The sequence below is a fragment of the Dipteris shenzhenensis genome, chromosome 9 (assembly GCF_047967505.1).
Source record: "Dipteris shenzhenensis isolate YYH24624 ecotype China chromosome 9, Dip_SZ_1.0, whole genome shotgun sequence".
Lineage (NCBI taxonomy): Eukaryota > Viridiplantae > Streptophyta > Polypodiopsida > Gleicheniales > Dipteridaceae > Dipteris > Dipteris shenzhenensis.
The window spans coordinates 31,215,179-31,238,561 of NC_141604.1; the positions used below are offsets into that span (position 1 = coordinate 31,215,179).

Sequence of the window (23,383 nt, forward strand, 5' to 3'; positions counted from 1 at the left end):
TCCACCCAATCCTTTATGGACCATCCAAAAAGCTGGAATCCTCGAACAAAATCCCAAAAATAAGACTCTGGGTCTTCCCCTTGGGTCCCTTGAAACATTGGAATCTTCACCATGATGAAACACAAAAAGGAAACAACAAGATTTAAATAATATCCCAAACAAGATCCCACAGAGCCTTAGTATACCAAGACCAACTTATTATGCATAACCACTTGTTGAAAACCCTCCACAATGTGATCCTCAACAAAATCTTCAATAATAAGTGACCAACTAGCACCATGAAAACATTGTGTATACATGCATTCAAGAATCACCCTTGTCACAATTGGAAGTGCACATAACAGCTTTAAGATATTGTACTCTTCATCATTTTCATAGCAAAAGAAGTTGAAAGCATTGAGAATCACCACTCCACTGTTATAGTCAAAAACTACCCAAAGACTCAACTCTTCTTCACACCAAGCTGCCAGTGCATGAAACAATCCCCAATCTATCATTGTGCTTGCTACCGGTGTCATCAATTCACCAACATATTCAAGAGTGCAAACATAAAGGATATGATCATGATGACCATGCGAATAGCTTGAGCATCACCTTCACAATCTTCTAGTTCTCTTAAATGGAATGTAATCTCTTCTAACGGAGTTCTTCTAGGCATCTTCTTTATCACATCAGAAAACACATCCTATACTAGGCATAACATGCAACCGAGACTGTTTAGTAAGGTGGGATGAATCCAATACCAAATGTACCCGGCATCTCCACCAAAAGATGTGACATGAAGTTGGGGGTAATAAACTTCATGCACCTCTTCACTTCCGACTTCTTCTGAACTGAGTGACAAAGATATTTATAATTGAGAAAGGGACATTTAAAAGAAGCTTTTATGCTAAGATACCACACCATACATTCCTCACTCAAATGAGAATGAAGATGGTAACATCCCAAGTGATGTTGTACTCAAGCATAGGGAGAAGGAAAGGATCAGCAGAGGCCATAATCTCAACAAGCCAATCTGCACCAAAGAGAAGAGCAATATGTTATTGAAAGAAGATCTTGTGGCTCAACATGACATGAATTGATATATATTGAGGAGTTTGAAGGGGCTGATTGGATTGGATGGGTAGGTTCCGAGGAAACATTGCACCTCCTTCATAGATACCTTTACAATTAGCTCAAAACACTCTACAAACTGTCATTAGACACAAAGACCTATAACTTTCAATAGAGAATTGATATCAAAGATTCAAACACATATAGAGATGCTCCTAGAGATGGCTTCGCACTGATATACATTTTGTAAGAAACAAAGAAGCAGCCAGAAAGTTACGGGTGGTTTACTAAACGGGGGTAAAAACTATCATGAAAATAGACTGTCAAACACAGAGACTCATAACTTTTTGCTATAGTATTTGATTCAAGGTCTAATTGCATAGAGAAATGCACCTTGAAGAAAGCTTCGCGTTGATATAAGTTTTGTCAAAATTGGACTATGAGCGGAAAGTTATGAGCAAAATACTAATAGAGTGTCAAACTGTCATAAAAACTGCCTTCCACCCATGCTAAATTCACCTGAGCATGATACTCCCTCAAGACTCCACCTTCATCAACGATCCACTACTCATAGATTTCGCCTAGAAGAGGGTAAGTAACTCCCTTGGTGACTCGAGAAATGGATGGACCATGTGTGTGCAATGAACAGCCGAATAGAAAGAACTTTTAAGGCTTTGAAAGAAAGAAAAGGGAAGAGAGATTCAAGAGAGGGAATACGAAGTGATCTTCATTGTCAATAGAGTGAGACTCCACTCCAATGAAACTCAAAATACTACAAACACAAGGGAGAAGAAGAGTTTTCATACGTACAAGAGGGAGGAAAGCTCCAAGACTACTCATAGAGAGAGAATAAACTAGAGAGAGGTAGACTCAAGAGTCTACATAAGAGAATATCTACAAGAGGGAGAGAAGGCTCATGGAAGAGGCTTAAGGAGATTAGAGCTACAACAACATGAGGCCTAATGCTGCAAGAGATGTTGAACAACGGAGAGGAGGGCTCCTTTTATAGAGATTTTGTCACCCTCCTTCACCCATTTACAATTGCTGCCTGTAGATTCCTTTCCCCATCAATCACATAAGCCTGTATGTCACCATCCATGTCCATTTGGCTATTCTTGCCATGTGTCCCATCAAAAGATGCTCAAGACTCTTAAAATATTGAGAAAGTCAAGAGTCTCCCCACATGGAGCCCATAGGGACCCTCCCTTCTTCATATGCCCACATCCTCCTTATTCCACATAGGAATTCTAGAAGGATTCCTCTTGACTCCACACTCCTCCACATGCTTGGCATGTGATCTCTCTTATATTATTGGAACACATGGACATGAGCCCACCTCTTTATATGACTCACTCTTCCTATTTTCTAAAAACCCCATAATATCCCATACACAAATAACTCACCCCATACCAAGGTATTTATCATTCATACACATGGTATTTACAATGATCCATTCCACTCATCGTTTCAATCCCATACAATATCTTAGAAAATAGAAATAAGTGAGAGCCGCTAGGCTATCACTTGATACTCAAACTCTTATCAAACATAGAGAAAAATAATACCAATGCCTAATAAAAAATATCAATTTTTGGTGTCACAGTGGTCACATGAACTGCCTGTGGAGCACTATGTGTGCTTGCAGAGGGTTAGTGTGCCATGTGGCAGTGATGAGGTGGCACAGATGATGATGTTAGTAGATGACATGGCTATGCTGATGTGGTAGTTGACATGGCAATGATAACGTGGCATAGGTGACATGGCAGATGACATGGCACAGGTGATGTGGTAGCTGAGGTGGCTGATGATGTGGCCTACTGATGTGGACTGCCACCGTGGCAAATGATGTGGTAGATGCTGATGTGGGAGTTGAGCTGGCAGGGCTGACATGTCATTGAGGATCAGGTTGATGATGTGGTATCTAATTGATGATGTGGCACGATAAGGTCTCCCTATGCTAATGTGGCACGGTGCAGATAAGTTGACACATGGCTGTTTCTTGACCAAGCCTTGGGTGGATAACCTTAGGATAAGGTGGGCTAATGTTGTACCACATATCGCATGTTGGTGTGTCGAAATCTTTTGAGATTTTGATGGAATCTAAAAAGATTTCGTCTGTCTGTGAATTTTCGTGTGAAGGCATGGGAGCTCTTAGAGCAGTAGGTTGCTGAGCCCATCGATGGGCTGCACGTCGTCAAAGATGGAGCATTGCTATTGCTTTGTTATGTTATTGGAGAGGCATGTGGGTGTTGTCGTTTGCATGGAGCCTTGGGCAGAGTAGCTATTCGGCCGGTGCAAGACCTTAGAGCTTGCACCTTAGAGGAGTAGTCCTTTAGTCACAGATGGCCGATGGGTTGGCTATTGAGCCAGTTGGAGCTTTGGTTGGAGGAGCTGCGGTCGTGTCGGTGATAGCGCTCTGTGAGGTGACTCTTTGGATGTTTGTGGTGGCTATTGATGGCTACGCTGGAGCTCATTCGTCATTTGAGCATGTAGCGTTGGGGACTGAGTCATGTGTGATGTGAAAGGAGGCCCGTTGGCACAGTCATTGCAGAGGCTCACGTAGGAGGCGCTTTAGTTTAGTTGCTGAGGGCCTTGTCGAGGTTGCCTTACCTAGAGTCAGTGCTAGGGGCTACTGCTATGTGAGTTGGCTGCTTGAGCTGTTGCGCTAACTGTTTGCTTATCTGTGCGTTGGCTGTGTGTTGAGCACTAGCTCGTTTGCAATGTGGGAGTCGTAGCTGGTGTTGTAGGAATGAAGCCAGTAGTTGGCAAGGTCTGCTGTGAAGTAAGGTTCTAATAAGAAGCTCCTTGCTCGTCGTCCTGCGACCGTCGCGCTCTCCCTCGAGGAACCTCCCTGGCTCTCTTACTTTTTGTTGTCTTACTGTCTGTCTGCAATACCCACACAAACTCAAATACAAAAGAGCTCCATGAAGAGGGATCACTTGAGCTCTCCAAGAGAGCTTGTTGACCAGAGGCTTGGCACAATAGCACTAAGACTCTCTCTCTCTCTCAAAAGACTCAAAAATCTATCTTTTCTCACAAATCTTTCTCAATGAAGAACTATCTCTGTCTTTCTCTCAAAGGATCTCTCTCAGCTAGAATGGAATGAACACCTCTCTTTCTCTCACGGAAGAAAGAACTTTCAATGAACATAATTTTCTCTCAACGGAAGAGAATGCACACTCAATCACTCATGATCTCTCAATCACTATCTCACTCTCACAAGGAGGATGTCGCCTCAGCAGAAGGCAGAACCAAGCTCTGATACCATGACAAAATATGAAGAGGAGAGAGGAGAAGAGTGGAGATGAGGAGAGAGGGCAAAACTACAGAGCACACCACAAATGACTAACTGTACACTAGATTTAGTTGAAAAAATAGAATATAGGGTTAGGGTTAGGGGATCTAACCCTTTCCTTCAGGGTTAACAACTCCCCTGGACTGATTTGATTACCCGTCCTCGGGTTATGGTTTGGCCTGCAAATGATGTTGTGATGCGATTGTCTTTACCTAATGAGTATGGTAAAGATGGCGAGCTTTGTGTCGATCTTTTCCTTGTAATCTACGAACACTGTAGATTGCTTGCTCAGTTTTTAAGAAGCTAGTGTTAACAATTTCTTCAAACAAACACACATAGCACTCTTGAAGAGATATGGCCCTTTGAAAGAGGCAACTTGTTGTTTGAGCATCTATCTATTGATTTGAATTGAAGCTGAGGTTGGGCAAATGGTCGTTAATGGTGAGGGACACCTCCAAGATGACTGCTAAGGCTTCATTGTATCTTGCATTTTCCCTGAGTGTTTTTTCATAACTGCTTTGTATAATTGATGCATGTCTGTCCAAGGCTCTGATGAGTGTTTCTTGCCTTGTCCATTTGATTTTAGAGTTTCTATTTATTAATGGCCAATTGCGAGGAGCATCTGCATTATCTGGATCATGATGATTGGCATCCCACCGGTAGCAACGGGGCATCGCATCAAATGTGGGATGCATGTGAAAGGAAGATGGAGCCTGCATGTATTCAAGGAGGTACTTTTCATTGAGCAGCTTTGGTCCGATTTCATGCTGATGTCTGGAGTGATTTGTGCTTGGTGGATACTCATTGAAATTCTGGAGAGGTCCCATCCTCCTCTTGATTGCATGTTTGGGTATTGCCTCCAAAAATCACCAATGGAATTACCAGGCATGGGAAGCCTATCTGTATCTTGTTGCAACTCCCTTGTGGGTGTGTGAATTGGATTATCCAATTCTTGGAGCTCATTGATGGAATCATTAATGGTGTCTTCCATTGAAATCTCAAGGGAGAGGAGGGATGGATTGTCAAGTTTTGAAAAAAAGTTAGGTGTAACTGGATGATAGGAGATAGATTCTTGGATTATGCAATAGTGTTGAGAGGCATGAGCAAAGAGGCATGGCAAGGAATATGGATTAGCATGGATTTCTAGGAAGGTATGGAGGATAGTACTGGAGTTAGGTAGGGATGTGAGTAGATCAGAATAGAGAGTCGCAAGATAGGGCAGATTAGATTGAAGGTAGACCACATATCCTCTTGCAGATTCCTGTCGCTTTTGGTAGGCATTGACAACTTTAATTTTGGATTCTTTTGGGAGTTATATCCCACGGAAGTTGCTAGTGATTATTGCAGTAAAGGTAGGAGTTTGGCTACTACCCAAAGAGGGGGGCTTCCCATCAAGCATTCATATAGTAGTATTGTATTAGCCTTTATCCATATGAGATCTGCATGCATGGAGAGACATAACACATTCTTCTCGTCTTCATCCATATGATGCTGGCATAGATCTTGGAGAGTATTGGTGCTTACTGGTCTGGTCCAATCAAGATCAGAGACTGCATGTAACATTTTGATTTGCAAATGTTTCCAGAGTATGCATATTCTTCCTTCAAGGTGATCCTCTTGCTAGAGGATTGCAACAAGCTCTTGGTATAATGTAGTGGTGCCTTGTAGCAGAAGATCTTTTGTTGACCCCTCCGCATCGTCATCGGCTTGACCTAGTAGTTGAATTTCCAACTTGGAAATTATTGCCTTTTGATTTTGCCACTCCATGCACTTGTCTTTATACTTACCCAATGTGGAGGTGTATGCAAGTTTTAGACTATTGAATTGTTGAGCTGCTTTTGGATGCCCTAGAAATTGATCATTAAGCACGTGGAGTTGGAGTATCTCTTGCTCTTGAGCGTCCAGTTCTACAGTATCTCACTTGATGTCATGCATGCTTGAATTTGATGTTTACCTTCTTTGAGGCTGTTCTGCAACTCATTGTTTGTGTCTAATGTGGCATGGAGCTGATCCTCTTTAAGTAGTAATCTTTCATTTAAGCACACCAATTCCTTCTTGATATTATTACAAGTGGCTTGCATATGGGAGAGGGATAACTTGACCTTTTCCTTTTGGTTCAAGGCATCAGATAGCTGTAGGTGTTTTTCTTGTAGAGAAACCATGGCTTGTAGGGCATCCTTTCTACTTTCTACTAGAGCATTTTGTGCAAGGAGCTCTTGCTGCGTTTGTTCTGCCATGCTTTCCTTTAGCTTCATAATTTCAGTCTCGACACTTTGCAACTTGGATTGGAGTGATGGGAGCATCTGTCTTTGCATTTCTCTTTCTTGCTCATCTGAAGCCATGGTAGCAAATAATTGACACCATTGTTGTAACTGTAGGCTAGGATGTTGTATGATCTGGAATGTGCTATGGCCTTGCTTGTATTGGACATGATAGTTGACTCCCATATGCCCATGTGGAATTTTGATCAATTTCTTGAACAGTAGTTTGTTGTATGGTACCACTAGAGACATTTGGGGGTTATGACTCTAGAGTCATGGAGTTGTCAACATTGGTGACTTGCGATTCTTAGAGAGGCATGCTATTTGGCTCTCTTGCAAAGTCATTATGTGGCATGGTATCTTCTTGGATTTCCACGCTCGAGTCCTTTTGTTGTGGGAGCAAGACTGAAACTGAACTGAGTTGCAATATTCTTTGGCAGAGTTCCACATTGTCATTCTCTGGAATCTGTTCAGATTGTTGCCCATCCATGCTATCCACATTGAGAGTAGGTGGAGGGTCTAATTCCCATTTTGGCAATGATATCAATGTTTCAAAGTCCTCTATATATTGTGTTGAGAGGGGTGTAGAGTCATCCTCTTTCTCTATTGCAAACCCAATTATTATGGCCAATAGATGAGCAATGTAGCTTTTTCCATTATGTGTAGTGGATACATAATTGGTTAGTAGCAAGGATATGTGTTGAGCCAGTCTTGTAGTTTTGCTCTACCAAGGAGTGTAAGAGTTTTTATTGACATATAGTTTTTTCTCACTCTTGTATGATTGAAAATGTTAGCCAAAAACTTAGCTGCCTCTTTGCATATGGGATCCAAAACCCTATTTTGTGACTTTGTGTTAGGTGGGAATATTTTAGAGAATCTTGCATCCAAATGTTTCTTTGGATATTCTTCTTGTGCCTCTAGAAATGAGAAAGCCTCCTGCATAGTGGATCTACTGAGGTAGATCTGTAAGGGCTTTTCTTTATATGTTACTGTGCCGTACTTATCTTTCTCCAACTCTCTGCTTTTATATGATGTTATGAATTGACAAATGTATTCTGTCATAGCAAATGTTGGTGAGAACGATTTTAGCTTCTCAAAAAGACTACCTAGTCCCTTTGACTACAAGAAGTTGTAAGCATTGGGTGACATGGCAAATGTTGAGACTCGTGGCCATATAAGCTGTATTGTTCCATCTGTTGCTAGCTCTTTGTTGGTATGGTCCTCAAGGTGTTATGCACCTGCATCTTGCATAGTCAATTGCTCTGGCTCAATTTCTCCTGTCTCTAGTATCCCTCAGTTTTGTGGCATTTCTTCTTGGCATGTTGCATTTATTTGCTCATTAGTATCACTGCCTTGTCTAGAACCACTAGCTGTGGTTGTTTTGGTATTGACCTCTGGGTTGGTGATTCTGGACCATGTCCTTCAAGTTGGTGATTTGAGGAGGGCTGTTGAGGTTGAGGCTTGGACCATTTGACATGGTGTCACTTTGCCGATGGCGTTGTGGGCCTTTTTCCCATCTTATTGGATTGTATTAACCCTGGCATTGCACACATGAATCAAGTCCCAGTTTGACAATGCTAATATAGTGCCATGTGCTAAGAGTGCATGTTTCTTTTGTGAGTGACTAATGTATTTTACTCTTTTTGTGATGAGGGTGCCGTGTGTGTGGATCAAAACAAATATCTCTTGGGCCTTTTATTTGTGCAATTTATTTGTGGTGCTCGAAACGTGTGGGTGCACTATGCATGACTAGTGAGGTGGCCATTCCTCCTATATGCTTAATTTGCTAAGGGAATCATAGGGCAACTAGGACTTAGTCATCACCTCTGAGCCCTAGGTTGAAATCCATTGAAACTACCTATATGTGTGAAGGCGTCCAAATGCTAGTGAGTGATCATGATTATGGAAGACTTGGGCCCCCCAAGTCTTCAATATTGTTGAGGATGGCTTGCATGTTGATGTAGTAGTGCTTCAGTTGGCTCTTGTTTATTGTTGTTGTGAATTGGACTCCATCCAGTGTTTCTAGCTGCACAGCTCTAATGGGATTCATTTTTTTGACTCTATAAGGTCCTTGACCTCTAGAAATTTTAGCTTGCCCTTATGGACTTTGGTGTTGTACAGTAGAACCAAGTCACCTTCCTTGATGTCTTTGTCTTTGAGGTTTCTATAAACCATGCCTTCCTTCTTCGTTTTTCTATTGTCATGGCATGGTAGGCAACTAATCTGGTCTCTATATTCTTTTCTAATTGCTAGAGTCTTTCTTTTAGCGATGCATGATCTCCCATATGTTCTTGTACTGCTATGCATAGACTAGGTATTACAAATTCCAATGGAACCATAGCCTCAAAGCCGTACACCAATTGAAAAGGTGTATTTCTTGTATTGACCTTGAGTGTGGTTCTGTATGCCCATAAGGGTGCATTTAGTTTCTCTGCCCAATCAGAACACTTTGGTTCTACTACCTTGGTGAGGACAATACATAGAATTTTGTTGGTGGATTCGGCTTGTCCATTCCCTTGGGGGTAGTAAGGTGTGCTCTTTCTATGGATCACCATAAAGGTAGACAAGAGTTCTTGGATAACCTCAGTGACAAAATGTGTGCCTCTATCTGACACAATTTCAATGGGACATCCAAATCGAGTGACCACATTCTCGTACAAGAACCTTGCTGTGCTTTTGGCATCTGCCTTTTTGATGGCTTTAGCTTCAGCCTACTTAGTAATCAATGGCCACAATGATGTAGCGTGCCTATGTTCCTTTTGTTTTTAGATGGATGGGACCCACAAAATCAATCCCCCATTTTTCAAAGGGTTTTTGGGCAACGACTATTGTTAGGGGATTGAAGTCTTTGTGTTGTGATTTAATAGTTCATTGGCATACATCACAGCTTTTGACATATTCATAGGCATTTGACCAAAGTGTTGGCCACCAGTATCCTGCGAGAAGGACTTTCCTTGCTGTTGCTTCCCCTTGGAAATGTCCACTTGCAATGCCTTCATGTGCTTCACTGAGGATTGGCATGATCTCATGTGGCATCACACATCTCCTTAAAACCTGGTCCTTGCCCATCTTCTATGGGTGTCCTACAATGAGTTGATAGGGTGCAGCTTTTAGAAATAGTTTCCTAGCATCCACTACTTTCATTTTAGGAGCTGGTCTTCCTGCCATTAAGTACGCAATGATGTCTACAAACCAATCAGGCACATCATCTATTTGAAATAATGCGGCATCTGGTAGGTCATCTTCTATTCCTTCCAGCTCTTCTCCTATCCTCAATCGTGACATGTGATTGGAAATGAAATGTTGAGCTCCTTTTTTCACCACGATTTTGAAATTTAATTCTTGAAATAGTAGAAGCCATCGAGTGATCCGGCATTTAGCTATCTGCTTGCAAAGTATACTGGGTAGTCTTTGTTGTGTTTGCCAGGTTGACATAACACACTCCCTTTTGCATAATTGGAACCGTCAGTATGTACATGAAATTCTATGTCCCAATTTGGTGCAATTAGAACAAGGGCTATGATCAATCTCCACTTGAGGGTTTCGAATGCTTGTTCGCATTTGTCTGTCTAGATGAAGTTGACTAGGAGCTTATATAGGGGCCTTGCAATAATGGCATACCTCAGTATGAATCTTCTATAGTATTTGGCATGTCCCATGAAGACTTGGATTCCCTTGGCATTTAGTGGGGGGGAAGTTCCATGATGATCTTTATTAATGCCAATTGCAATCCCATGTCGAGAGACTATGTGTCCCAAGACTACTCCATGTGTGACCAAGAATTGGCATTTTAGAGGATTCAAAGAGATTCCATACTCCCTGTATTTTTTAAGGACCTCTTCAAGGCATTTCAAGTGATCCTTTTTTCCTGAGTGTACGCACAAGTCATCGAGGAAGACTTGTAGGAATTTGTTGAGAAATTCCTTGAAGGCGGTGTACATTACCCTTTGAAAAGTAGTTGGGGCATTGCATAAGCCAAATGGCATGATTCTGTATGCAAAAATGTCCCATTCTGTGGCAAACGTTGTCTTTGCCTGATCTTGAGGTGCAATTTGTACTTGGTTGTACCCGCTAAACCTATCCAAGAAGCTATACACTTCAAATCCCGCTACCCTTTCTGAAACTGTTTCAATCAATGGTAGGGGATAATGATATCTGATTGTTGCTGCATTGACGTTCTTGAGATTTACACATATTCTGAGCTTCTTGTTTTTCTTAGGAACAATCACAATTGGTGACACCCAATCGATATGCTCGATCTCATAAAATGAAACCAGCATCCAGTAATTTTTCTAGTTCTTCATAGACATGGGTGCCATACTTGGGCTTTGTCCTGTAAGGTCCACATACCTTTGGTTTGGATCCTTCTGTTATTGGTATGGTATGTACTGCAACTTCTGGGGAAATCCCTTTCATTTCTTTGTAGGACCAAGCCATGCAATCTCTATATTCCATTAGTAATGCTTTCAATTCAATTTCTTCTTCTAGAGTGAGCTGTTCATCGATGTACATAGGCTTTTCTTCTTCACTGTCCAATGCAAGTTCCGTTTCCTTATCTTTACTAGTCCTTCATAAACTAGGGTATCCTCAATATTCTATGTTTCTTTGAGCTCTGATTCCATGATTGGCCTATGCATTGCTATTGCTGCTTCTCCTCTAGTGCAGTTTTTGAAGTAATCGGGAACTTCCCTTAGGCCTTCATGGCATTTTGAGGTGCTTACTTGGCTGCTAGCTCTATTGGAAGATATTTGGTCCAATTCACTTGTGTTCCCTTGTTGTTCTTTTTTGTTACTATTCACCATTTCACTCTTCATTCTCACATTGGGTTTGAACTTTCTAAGCTTTTTGCTTTGTGATATCAGTGATGGATTTTCAATAGGAGTCGCACTCCCAAGGAGTGGTTCTTTGGCCATACAAACATCTTCAAGCCCTTTAGGATCACACTTAAAATTTGGGGACTCAGGTGCTTTTGTGGGCTTAGTTAAGTACAATTCTACCACTCTGGTCTGCATTCTTTCGAATTCGTTGAAGTGATCTATCTTAGCCTTTTGGCACTGGACACCCTCCTTTTTTGTCCTTGACCGATTGCTATTGGATTGTGCTGGAGGGTCGATCTTGGGGTATTCAATGGCCATGAGTGCCTATAGGATTTCCAAGTCATTGTCAAATACTTGGTCTTCCAAGGTTGCATTATTAGCTTCTGTTTCCATATCCCACTCTATGTCGACACCGCAGCCATCTATTATGGACTCTTCAGTGTCACTGTCCCATTTGACGCCTGTCATGAAGACTGGCATTTCCACTACTTTTGATTCATCATCCCAGATTGGTGCTTCTAGTTGTATCATTTGGGCATCCACATCTGGCAACATTATATGTGTTATTTTACAATTATCTATTGTAGCCGTCTATATCCAATTATTGATGTCACTTTGTGTATCCCCCTCTATGGATTTTAGTGCATTGGTAGGTACAGGGGATGCATGACTACATGTGTGAATTTGTGGTTTAATCTAGGTCCATTCGAGTTCCAAACAAGCAAGTTATGTACCCTCAAAGTTAGGGGAATTTAGGGGCCCTTTTGTCTTTAGGTCTAGTGTGAAGGGTCCTAGACCTTTGACTTAACTAAGGTTGTTAGCTAACTGTTAGTTAGTTTGGACTTAGTTACTATAACTAGTGGTCCTTAACCTAGCCTAGTTTATCTAACTATATCAGTTAGTGTGACTGTAGTTAGTCCAACTAACTAGCTGATCCACAGTTAATGTTAATCTAACACCAAGCTAACCTAACCTAGGGTCAACAAATCTAGCCTATGATCAACTAACCTAACCGATTGTCAACTAACCTAACCTAAGTTTTACTAACCTAACCACAATTAGTTTTTAAGGGTTAGTTTACTCTTTTTTTCAATTTAAATTTGTTTTGTTTTATTTTTATTTATTATTATTTTTTGAAGGGAAAGGGGGGGGGAGGGGGGACGGCGATGGAGGGGGGGGGGGGGGGGGGTTGTGAAATGACAAGGGGGGGGCGCAGGGCCTTATGGCCTTTGGTGGCTAAGGCCCTTTATGGCCTAGCGATGAGCAGGCGGGCACCGTTGCCACTGGTTGGCATCATCGTCGAGGTTGGCAAGTGCCGTTGGCGTCACCTCCGCATTTGGGAGGTGCCACCGCTATGTGGCGTGCAGGCGTCGCGCCTGGCGGGCGGGCGAGTTGTGCTTAGGCAGCCAGGCCTTAAGGCCTTATTAGTTAGGTAGAGAGAGGAGGGGGAAGAGAGAGAAGAAAGGGGGTGGAGGAAAGAGAGAGAGAGAGAGGGGAGGCAAAGAGAGAGAAGAAAGGGGGAGAAGAGAGAGAGAGGGAGGGGGGAAGAGAGAGAAGAAAAGGGGGGGAAGAGGGGGGGAAGAGAGAGAAGGAAAAAGGGGGGGGGGAGGGGGGGAGGAGGAGGTGTGTGGAGGTGGGGGGGAGGTGAAGGGGGGGGAGGAGATGAGGGGTGGAGGAGAGGGAGGGAATGGGGGATGGAGCTGGAGATGGGGGGGGAAGAGGGAAGGGGGGTGGTAGAGATGGGGGTGGTGGAGGAGTGTTTGGGGGGGAAAGGGAAAAAAAAGGGGGTGTGGTGGTGGAGGTGGAGAGATGGTGGAGTGGAGGGTGATGGAGATGGGGGATGGAGGAGACGGGGGGGGGGAAGGGGGGTGGTTATGGAGGTGGAGGGGGAAGGGGGGGGGGGGGTGGAGAGGGTGGAGGGGAGGGGTGGGGTGGAGGTGAAGGTGGGGGAAAGGGGAGATGGAGGGAGAAAAGGAGAGATGGGGATGTAGAGAGAGGTAGAGAGATAGTAGGGTTGGAGAGGGGGGGGGTGGAGGTGGGAAAAGATGGGGGGTGGTTGGGAGAGGAAAAGGGGGAGTGGTGGTGGAGGTGGAGGGGGGGAAGGAGAGATGGGGTATAGAGAGAGGTAGAGAGATAGTGGAGTGGAGGGTGATGGAGATGGGCGGTGGAGGAGATGGGGGTAGAGAGAGGTAGAGAGATGATGGAGTGGAGGGTGATGGAGATGGGGGGTGGAGGATGGGGGGTAGAGATGGAGGTGGAGGGGTTGGGGAGGGAAAAGGGGGGTGGTGAAGATGGGGGGTAGAGAGAGGTAGAGAGATGGTGGAGTGGTGGTTGATGGGAAAGGGGGGTGATGGAGATGGGGGTAGAGACAGGTAGAGAGATGGTGGAGTGGTGGTTGATAGAGATGGGGGGTAGAGAGAGATAAAGAGATATTAGAGTGGAGGGTAATGGAGATGGGGGATGAAGGTGGAGGGGGAAAAGGGGAGATGGGTTGTAGAGAGAGGTAGAGAGATGGTGGAGGGGAAAAGGATCGTTACCTTGAGTGGGGGAGATGGGGGATGGATGGAAAAAGTGGACGTGGTTCGGTGACAGAAAAAGTGGTGGGGGTGAAAATGGTGGACAGAAGTTGGAGGACGAAAAATAGAGATAGACGGAAAATATGGAGGCTTAATGGAATTTGGAGAAGGAAGTAGCTAGCAAAAGTGTGGGGAAAGAAATGAGGGTGTTGGTGTTGCTTTTATAGGATATGGGGGGATTAAGGGTTAATTTTGGGTGTTTGGTGTATTAATGTGATTTTGTAAGTCAACAGTATCCTTTTGCATCATTTGGAAGCTTTTTGCCTTGAGGGATGTATCTTGAATAGTTTTTCGAAGGGGGTTCTTTTTCACACATGCAAGCATGTGCTCCACTTTCGCTTCAAGCGCTAACCTCCTCGACAACAACACCAAATATTGTCTCTATTTTATCCAAGTGCAGGTTCCGAGGGTGTTATTCACCTACAGTCGTGTCGTTTCGTTGTAGCATAGGTGTTCACAAGTGTAGCATAGGTCCTCGGGTCGTGTTCCGGTGAGAGGTATAGGCTAAAGCGTGGAAAGCAGATCTTATGAGTGCGTGAATGAGAAAGAGAACTTGATCGTAACGATTGATGGAGGCTCTCGTCTCCACAGGAGTTCAAGGGTTTAGAAGGGGATTTCAAGGTTCCAGAGGGAGACAGGGTTGAGAGAGCTAACTAGGAGTTATAGGGTTCAGAGGGGGTTGCAAGGTTTAGGAGGAGTCCAAGGATGATGAGTGGAGAGCTAGTCTCCTTCGAGGGGTAAGGGTTAAGAAGAAGGGAGGAGGAGGAGGAGGGAGGAAGGAGGAGAAAGGAGAAGGAGATGGGAGGAGGAGGAGGAGGGAGGAGGAGGGAGGAGAAAGGAGAAGGAGATGGGAGGAGGAGGAGGAGGAGGGAGGAGGAGGAGGGAGGGAGGAGGAGGAGGAGGAGGAGGGAGGAAGGAGGAGGAGGAGGAGGAGGAGGAGAGAGGAGGAGGAGGAGTAGGAGGAAGGAAGGAGGAGGGAGTACAAGGGTAGAGAATGCAAGGGTAAGGGCATGCTAGAACACGATAGTGTAAGAGAGCATGGATGCAATGGAGAACAATCACATGAACACAATAGTGAGCTTGAACACTGAACCCCAAAGAGTGGGAGCTTCATTCCATTGAGATATATTTATACATGTTGGTCTCTACACAATATTGATATTTGCATCCATGTGCAGTAGGGGCTGTACTCCCCTCATTTTGGCTTGAGTTACACATCAGTTTGTACTTGGACTTCAATTGTTTGACACCTCATTTGAGCCTCATTTTTGGTTTGAAATAAAGAGTTGTGGTTTTCCTTCATACTTCATATTGTTTGCATTACTCATTCACAATGCAAAGTTGGATACCAAGACATTTACATAGTTTTTGATTTGCAACGATTGCAAAGGTTTTTATTTGCAACGATTGCAAAGGTGAAAGTCGATACTTTTTTACATACAACGTGCGATTCACACGCTTGAGACAACTTGTAGCAATGCCAAGCATGCTTCTATGCAATGCGACATAGTTGTTTGGTTTACGTTCGGAATAACTTCCATAGGGCATAAAGCCAAAACATTCATACGGTGTAAAGTGAAGCGCTTCAAACTTCAACATTTGCGGATCTTATTGTATGCACATTTAACGACATAATGGATGACTTAAACATTTTGCGAGGCTTTGACATTGACCATACAAAAGCATTCAATGATGAAAACCCAAAAAACATGGACCTTATTAAATGTTTGGAGCAGTTACACCCATCCAGTACATATGACCGCCTCCTGCATTGGAAGATCTACACATTGGAAACTTCACCGCTGTTCTTCCTCGCTAGTGTTTTGGAGAAAATTCCTCACACAGCCATTACACAACAACACATTACAATGTTTGTGCACACAGCCTCTTCTTCAAGGATGTTAATTCATGATTACTTGACACATTTGTTAATAGAACTCAATGCTGTATACAAGGTCCTTCTCTATGATGGGCAAAGTATAATTACACTCTTCGAGATTGGTGATCAAAGTGAAAAATAATGCAACGTACTCATACTAGATGAGCATAAGCAACCCCCTACAATCTCACCACTTTTCCCAAGAAAGACAAAAAGAAAAAATGTGATGGGAAAAGGAAGACGAGAACCAACTACATCAATTACTTCAACAACAACAACATGCTACAAAGATCGGCATCAAGAATGCATTCACATCACCAAAAAGCAACGTCGCTTGTCCATTACCACTCCAGAGTTCACCATAGACCACTTGCAAGACACATACATCATACCTATGAAGTCAACAAAGAAAAACAAAGTCACAGGAAGAAGTATACTATGAGAAAATCTCCAACTCGCCTCAATTCCAGTGCATTTGTTGTGGTACATTGACATTCTCACGAAAATTAAGAGCACTTACAAAGAAAACAAGATCCTTTTTGCATGAACATTCAGTACTTCCAACAGAAACTTCACCAAGTGAACGATCTCTATGCACAATGTGTGCCAAACAAATCAATCGTGGAAACATCCCATAATTTTGCTCAAACAGAATGCCCCTCAATATAAATCTTATCATCCACATTGGTCAGAATGCAGAAAGGACAACTAAAGGGGCGGAAATTATCTATAAAAGATGCAATATTGGACACAAACTTTGAGAGACTCCTCCAGTCAAACATTCGTTTCGATATTAAGATTTTGTGTCTTTGAACATCAATGGATTATAAGAACAAACTAAAGAAAAACATATTTGCCATGTTCTGACAACTAGATGCGCCAACATTCTTTATGACACTATCAGCAGCAGAAAGATTGTGGACTCCACTAACACAATGCTTACAAGCTCTATGAAATTAGACCACACCTATTCAATCTTCCACGTCCACAACACAAATTCATGACTTGATACGCTCTGACCCAATAACTACATCACAATACTTCGTTCACAAGTTCGACGCACTTAAGCATGTGCTAAAAAAAGATAGCCTTGTCGTAGGAGAAGTTGTGGACTACTTCTTTGTCATAGAGTTCCAAAAGAGAGGAAGTCAACATGAGCATGGTTTAATATGGATCAAAGATGCACCATCCATGGACGGGTCCATGAGAGAGGAATTACTAAAATTCATCGACAAATAGCAACAATAGACTCGCCCGAGAAGGAGATACAGACACACAAGCACCGCAAAACATGCAAGAAATTGCAAAAACGATGTCGTTTTGGTTTTCCCAAGCCACCAATAAGGGAAACAACCATACTATTTCCATTAAGTACAAACATCGATGCAGCAAAGCATGCCACAAATGCAAAGCGCATTTCATCATCATTGGAAAGACCAGACACACTAACGATGGACTTTGACTCATTCTTGCAACACTTATCGTTAACAGAGGATGAATACATACTTGCATTACAGCACTAGCAGAGTCGTCGATGGATTTTTGACAAATTCTTTGCATTTTTTCTCTTCTCGCAGTCAATGGGGGCACGACTTCAGACCAGACTACAAGGCTCTTGGAGCATTGGAACAACAATTTCCAGGCATCCCACTCATGGCTCTCACAGCCACCGCCACTCAAATGTCTCACGACGTCTGCCGAAAAAAATTGCAGGAAGTCATGAAGATCCTACGTATACCTCTCGGGTGCTCTTGTGGTGGAAGGTAGCTTCGATTAACCCAACCTCACGTGCGAAGTTGTTATCAAGGAGCAGGATCTATTTAAGCAACTGGGTCACACTCTACAAAGTCGCTTCAACAATCAGTGCGGGATAGTGTATTGCCTGTCAATGAATGAGTTGTATGGACGTGTGCAACTATCTAAACGACAAGTTTAGGATTGTAGACAATGTACTATCATGTCAGCTTGTCTGGTCGGGAGAGAATGACTCTGCAATGGAATTGGCAGAACAGAGATGCACGACTGGTGTGTGCAATGAATGGGCATCGACAAAGCTGATGACTTACAGATGCAAGAATTTTGCTGTTGCGACGCGTAGAGAGGAGAATCGTCATTTTGACTCATATATAAAAGAGTTTTGTTCTACGTAGTTGTACCATCAAGTTGTTCTCACGCTGCTTTATAGATTCGCCTCATGAGTTCTTCTTGTTGCAGGCTGTTACGTGAATTCTCTGCTATGCAAGTTAGTTTTGCTTGCTTCAAATCCCTCCAGGTCGGTTTGCTTTGCTCCTCTCTATTGTTCGTTTCATGAATTGACTCTTATCCTCGTGAAGTTTTCCATGATACTCTTTTTGAGGTAGTAAAGTGTAAACGATAAAAGCAAAGCAGATTCTTATTGACTAATTCCAGCCTGTTGACGGCTCGATGCACAAACAAAAGTCATCCAACTAGCAGTCCAAGATCCTACTCTCTCCTTTATTGACTCAAAATGCTATTTGTTGATCCTACTCTCTCCTTTATTGATTCAAAATGCTATTTGTTGAATGCAAAATCTTATTTGCAAAACAAAGTGCTTTGTGTAAATTATTATCTATAGAACGTAGTGTGCAATGTACTCAATGTGACATGCAATCTACCCAAGGAAGGGCACGTTCCTTGGTCTAGAGGAAGCGTGCCAACTCTTCTCCCACATGAATGTGTGGTTGTGTGATAAGTGCAAAGTGCTATGTACCAAATATAAAGTGCAATATGTGAAACTCAATATGCTAAAGGCAATGTGCTAAGCACAATGTGCAATCCACGCAAGGAAGGGCACATTCCTTAGTCTTATAATTTTTGGAGAGGAAGCGTGCCAACTCTCCCCTCACATGAATGTGTGGTTCTGTGATAGGTGCAAAGTGCTATGTACCATAATGTGCAATGTGGTAAATGCAACATGCAATCTATCCAAGGAAGGGCACCTTATGATTTTTGGAGAAAAAGAGTGCCAACACCATTATGTTATGTGATAATTACAAACTTGCTATGTGCCAAATACAAAGCGCTATATGTGGAATGCAATACGCAATGTGCTAAATGCAACATGCAATCTACCCAAGAAAGGCAATTGACAATTTTAAAGATCCTTCATGTATGAGAATTTCACTACTTTCTTTGGGCAACGCCCAATTCTTTGTCAACACTGTTGCTTGTTCCATTTCTGGCTGTGCTCGTCGAAAATGTTCAACGGAGCAGTAATGTTCTAGATAAGTTGCGATGAAGACTTTCTTCATCACCGTTAGAAGTGCCATTAGAACTGCCCTTAGAAGCCTTAGAAGCGTGATGACTGGTGGTGTATCCTGTAGTGAAACCCTCCTCAACACAAAGCTTTTTGACATTGCGTGGCCATGGTGGTGCAAGCATCCTGAATGATGCTTGCGATTTGGCAATTGTACTCCCCTTCACTTGAAAGGCCGACAAGACAACCAGCCATTCAGAGCCGTTGCTCAAGCAAGCACTACCTGAAGCCATCGCCGCTCCGTCGAACAGCTCCGTCGAACAGTGATGGCTTCAGGTAGTGCTTGCTTGAGCAGTGGCTCTGAATGGCTGGTTGTCTCACCTGAAGCCATCGCTGCTCCGTCGAACATGTAGTGCTGCTCAAGCAAAGTAGTGGCTCTGAATCGTTGGTTGTCTTGTCAGCCTTTCAAGTGAAGGGGAGTATAGTTGCCCAATCGCAAGCATCATTCAGGATGCTTACACCACCATGGCCACGCAATGTCAAAAAGATATGCGTTGAGAAGGGTTTTGCACCACCAGTCATCACGCTTCTAAGGCTTCTAAGTGCACTTCTAATGGCACTTCTAATGGTGAGGAAGAAAGCCTTCCTAGTGATGGCAAGTTTTGGAGGATCAAACCTGATCCATTTGCTAAGTTTGATTGTCCTAACCTGATTTGGAATCGCACCATATATAATGTCTTTTTGGGGCGTATTAATGGCTTTACAAGGTTCATCATCCTTGGTACGGCGGGTATTGGTAAGTCTTGGTTCTCGATAGTATGGATGCTGCAACTTGCGAAAGAGGGTCGCCAGGTTGTCCTCCGTCGGCTGGTACATTTTGGACTTTGTTAGCAGGACTGCTAGCGGCTCCTTCCAGGGGACGGAACCTGTGTTGCATAATGCTCTAAATAATAGAATGAGCTGGCTGGTGATTGATGGAGAGCAAACTGGTCGTCTACCTTACCGATGCAATATTCTTCAGGCATGCTCAACGAAGCCTGCCAACTTTGAAGAGTTTGGCAAGACTCAACGTACCCTCAAGTTGTACATGGCCGTAGGGAGCAGGCAGGAGATTGTTCAATTCCTTGAAGATTTTGAGCCATATAGGGAGCAGTACAAAAAAATGGACATTAATGACAAGGATTCTGTGCTTAGGCTGTACGGAAAACTAGGTGGGGTTGTAAGGTATATACTACTGAGAACACAACATGAGGATGGATTGGAACGGCTAACGCAGGCCATCAGCATATTCTCAGCAAATATGGATGCTGCAGTACAAGCATTGTCTGGTGGATTTGTAAAGGACATGAGGGATCGTCTTGTGCACATTAAAGCCTCAAGGTCTAACCACAAGTCGCCAGTTTATGATTTTGCGACCCCAGCAGTGAAGAGAGTGATTACAAAGCAAGTGAAAGTAGTCACTGATTTGAAAATCAGCCAGCTTCTTTCAGCGACAGTTTACAAAGAACAATTTGGAACCATGTAGGGCTGTTACTTTGAAGTGTTGGTACATTGCATATTGACACGTGGGTGTGTGCTACAAAGGAAGAAAGTGGATGCCAGTGGTCGCTCTTATCCGGTTGAAACAGTTGAGCACCCACCATTTAAGGCCGTGTCAATCCGTGGCATGGCTGAACTGAAGCAGAATGTAGCGGAAGGGGTTTATGTAATGCCGGAGGAGGAAAATTCCCCTGTCATTTGTCATTGATGGATTCTTGGGTGAAAAGACTCTCATTCAAGTATTCAAGAGGAAAAAGGGAGATCATAAGTATAAACTCAAGGGTTTAATGGATATTGATGAAAAGTTGCAACAAGAGGACTATGAGTTATGGTCCTGTGTCCCACCTGAGCTGTTTGAGAGAACTGCTTACCAGAAATACATTGGGATTGATGGCAAGGTCTGTAAGGCACATAGCTTTTTGCAAAAGCTGACAGGTACGTGTGGACTACATGTCCATTTGAAGAAATCTCTGTATTAATCTTTGCAAGGCTGTGTAATTGTTTGGGCTTTGCTTTGTTAACCACATTGTCAGATCTGCACCAAAAGCTGTGGTAGACAATGGCAAAATAGGACGAGTCCTCTCTCAGATACGTGCTAAAGCAGACTTCGGTATTGAATAAAGAAGAATGGGAGAAGGGCTCTTAAATAGGCAAGGGGCCAAGGGTAGCGGCAGACTGCCTATCCTACAGTTGGTTAGCAAACTGCCTATCATACAATTGGTCAGCAGCTGACCAACTAGGTCGGCCAGCTTTGACTGACCTGCAGGGGCTCAGTGGACCAGGCAAGTCAGCCTGCAGCAGCTGGCTGACCCCTTCCCCTCAAATCCCTGATTTTCTGCCACTTTTGACCTATGCTGCCTCTATAATAGATTGCCTTCCTCCCTCCTTATTGAAATGGCTAGCCCTCCTCAAGGCTCTGCCCCTAATCAAAACATAAGAAGCAAAGAGAAGGAAAAAGAGATCCCTCCTCTGGTGTGACTCTGCAAAGCTCACAATTGGGGATGACACCCCAGTCTAGGACTATCTTGGACATACTCGGCATTTCGTTGGCACTTAGAGAGGGAAACACATCTCTTATATGGCGAAAGATCAACACCTGACTAGAACTACTTGCCTATAAAGCTGAAATTCTGTGCATCCATTGCTCTGAAAATCCGAGTCTGCACATGGTCTTCCTTTAAGAAGGCCCAATCTACTTTGTTGCAAGCCTTGTGGAAATTCAAGAGGAGAATTGCAATTTGCAAAGGGCATGCCCATGTCATTGCATATCCAAAAGTAAAGATGGTGTCCAAGATACTGCGCTTTTAAGCAAAAACATTCATGCACGTCATGAATGGTATTTGGAAGAAGGGGCCATGCCACAAACTCAAGATGTTCACTAAGATCTTGTATGCAGGCTCAAGTAGAGTGACTAGATGCCATTGCTGAATGCTTGTCCTATCCCCCTATTCTAAGATCAGACATATGCCACATGCCATCTTGTGGAGGCATTTTTGCATTGGGAGGGCCTCGAGCTTTTAAACATTCCTCTTTTGAAAAGGTAGCCTCCAATTGTTGCGCTATCCTCCAAGATACTTCCAATATGAGTAACCATTGGATGATTGACCTGATGTGGGCCTTCTATTGTTTGAATCCTACAACTGCATCATGGTCAGCCTGTTGCAGAGCGTCATGTGTATCAAAGAATAACAACTCCAGTTCTTTTCCGCTACGGAACTGGAGCAATCTAAAAATAGATGGGCTTTGTTACTTAATCAAATCCAAGATACTTCCAATATGAGTAACCATTGAGGTTGGATGAACAATCATGATGATTGACTTATTGTGGACCTTCTATCGTTTGAATCCTCCACAACAACCTCATGTTTGAGTGATAATATACAATTCGCTACAATTGCAGCATGGTCAGCCTGTTGCAGAGCCTTGTGTGTATCAAAGAAGAACAACTCCAGTTCAACTCCAGTTCTTTGCCACTATGGAACTACAACAATCTAAAAATAGATGGGGTTTGTTACTTAATCAAATCATGACATCGTAATTTCTGATAGCTGAATGTACTATGTAATATGTAGACCCTAATACTACATATGCTTGGGACAAAAACTTACATTGCTAGGAGGCTCACTTGTGAAATACAATATCCATACGCGTCCACTAGTTCAAGGGCCTATCACATGTCTCTCTTCACCCAAATGTTGCACAAGAGAATGCAAGCTCCACACCCATCATGTACTAATCAACTTTCATTTGTTTGTTGTGATTGTGATGATACACTTAAGCAAAGTATGCATCATGATTTGATTGAATCGTAATGTTTGAGAGTAGTTGTTGTGATCTATACAATGGATGCAACAAGGTCGTCATCCCATGAATGGGCCCATGCATGTAATGCCATCTCTCCTCCACAATCTCTTGAATCTATTGCATCCTATGGTCCAACAATTTTTAAGATCTAAAAAGGAAGGTCTGATACATTTGGAGCTTAGAATTTAGAAACAATAGACCAAGTACAAGCTTCAAACTTCAAATTTGATGGTGCTTGCATGATGCCCTTCATGAATCATTTTATAATAAGCACTTATGTAGTATACCTCATGTCATGGAATACGCCATCCACCAACAAAATCTTGTTGCTTTAATTGTTGACACTAATGGGACGGAGCCCAAGTTTTTCAATCATTAACTAAGCATCTTGTCAACTCTATATAGGAAGAAGATAGTGTCTACTACCACAATCGAAGCATGT

General features: G+C 43.0%; 1 protein-coding gene across 1 annotated transcript in view; it reads right to left on the minus strand.

Moving 5' to 3' along the window:
- LOC147898510 (mitochondrial outer membrane protein porin of 36 kDa-like) overlaps nucleotides 1–19,489 on the minus strand; it is a 72,042-nt gene extending 52,553 nt beyond the window's left edge. Inside the window, exons 1-2 of the mRNA XM_087379186.1 lie at nucleotides 19,382–19,489; nucleotides 19,030–19,219 (exon numbers count right to left, since the gene is read on the minus strand). Of these exons, the coding sequence (XP_087235312.1) occupies nucleotides 19,030–19,219; nucleotides 19,382–19,489 (298 nt within the window). The remainder of the gene's footprint in view (nucleotides 1–19,029; nucleotides 19,220–19,381) is intronic.
- Between the last annotated feature and the right edge of the window lie 3,894 nt (nucleotides 19,490–23,383).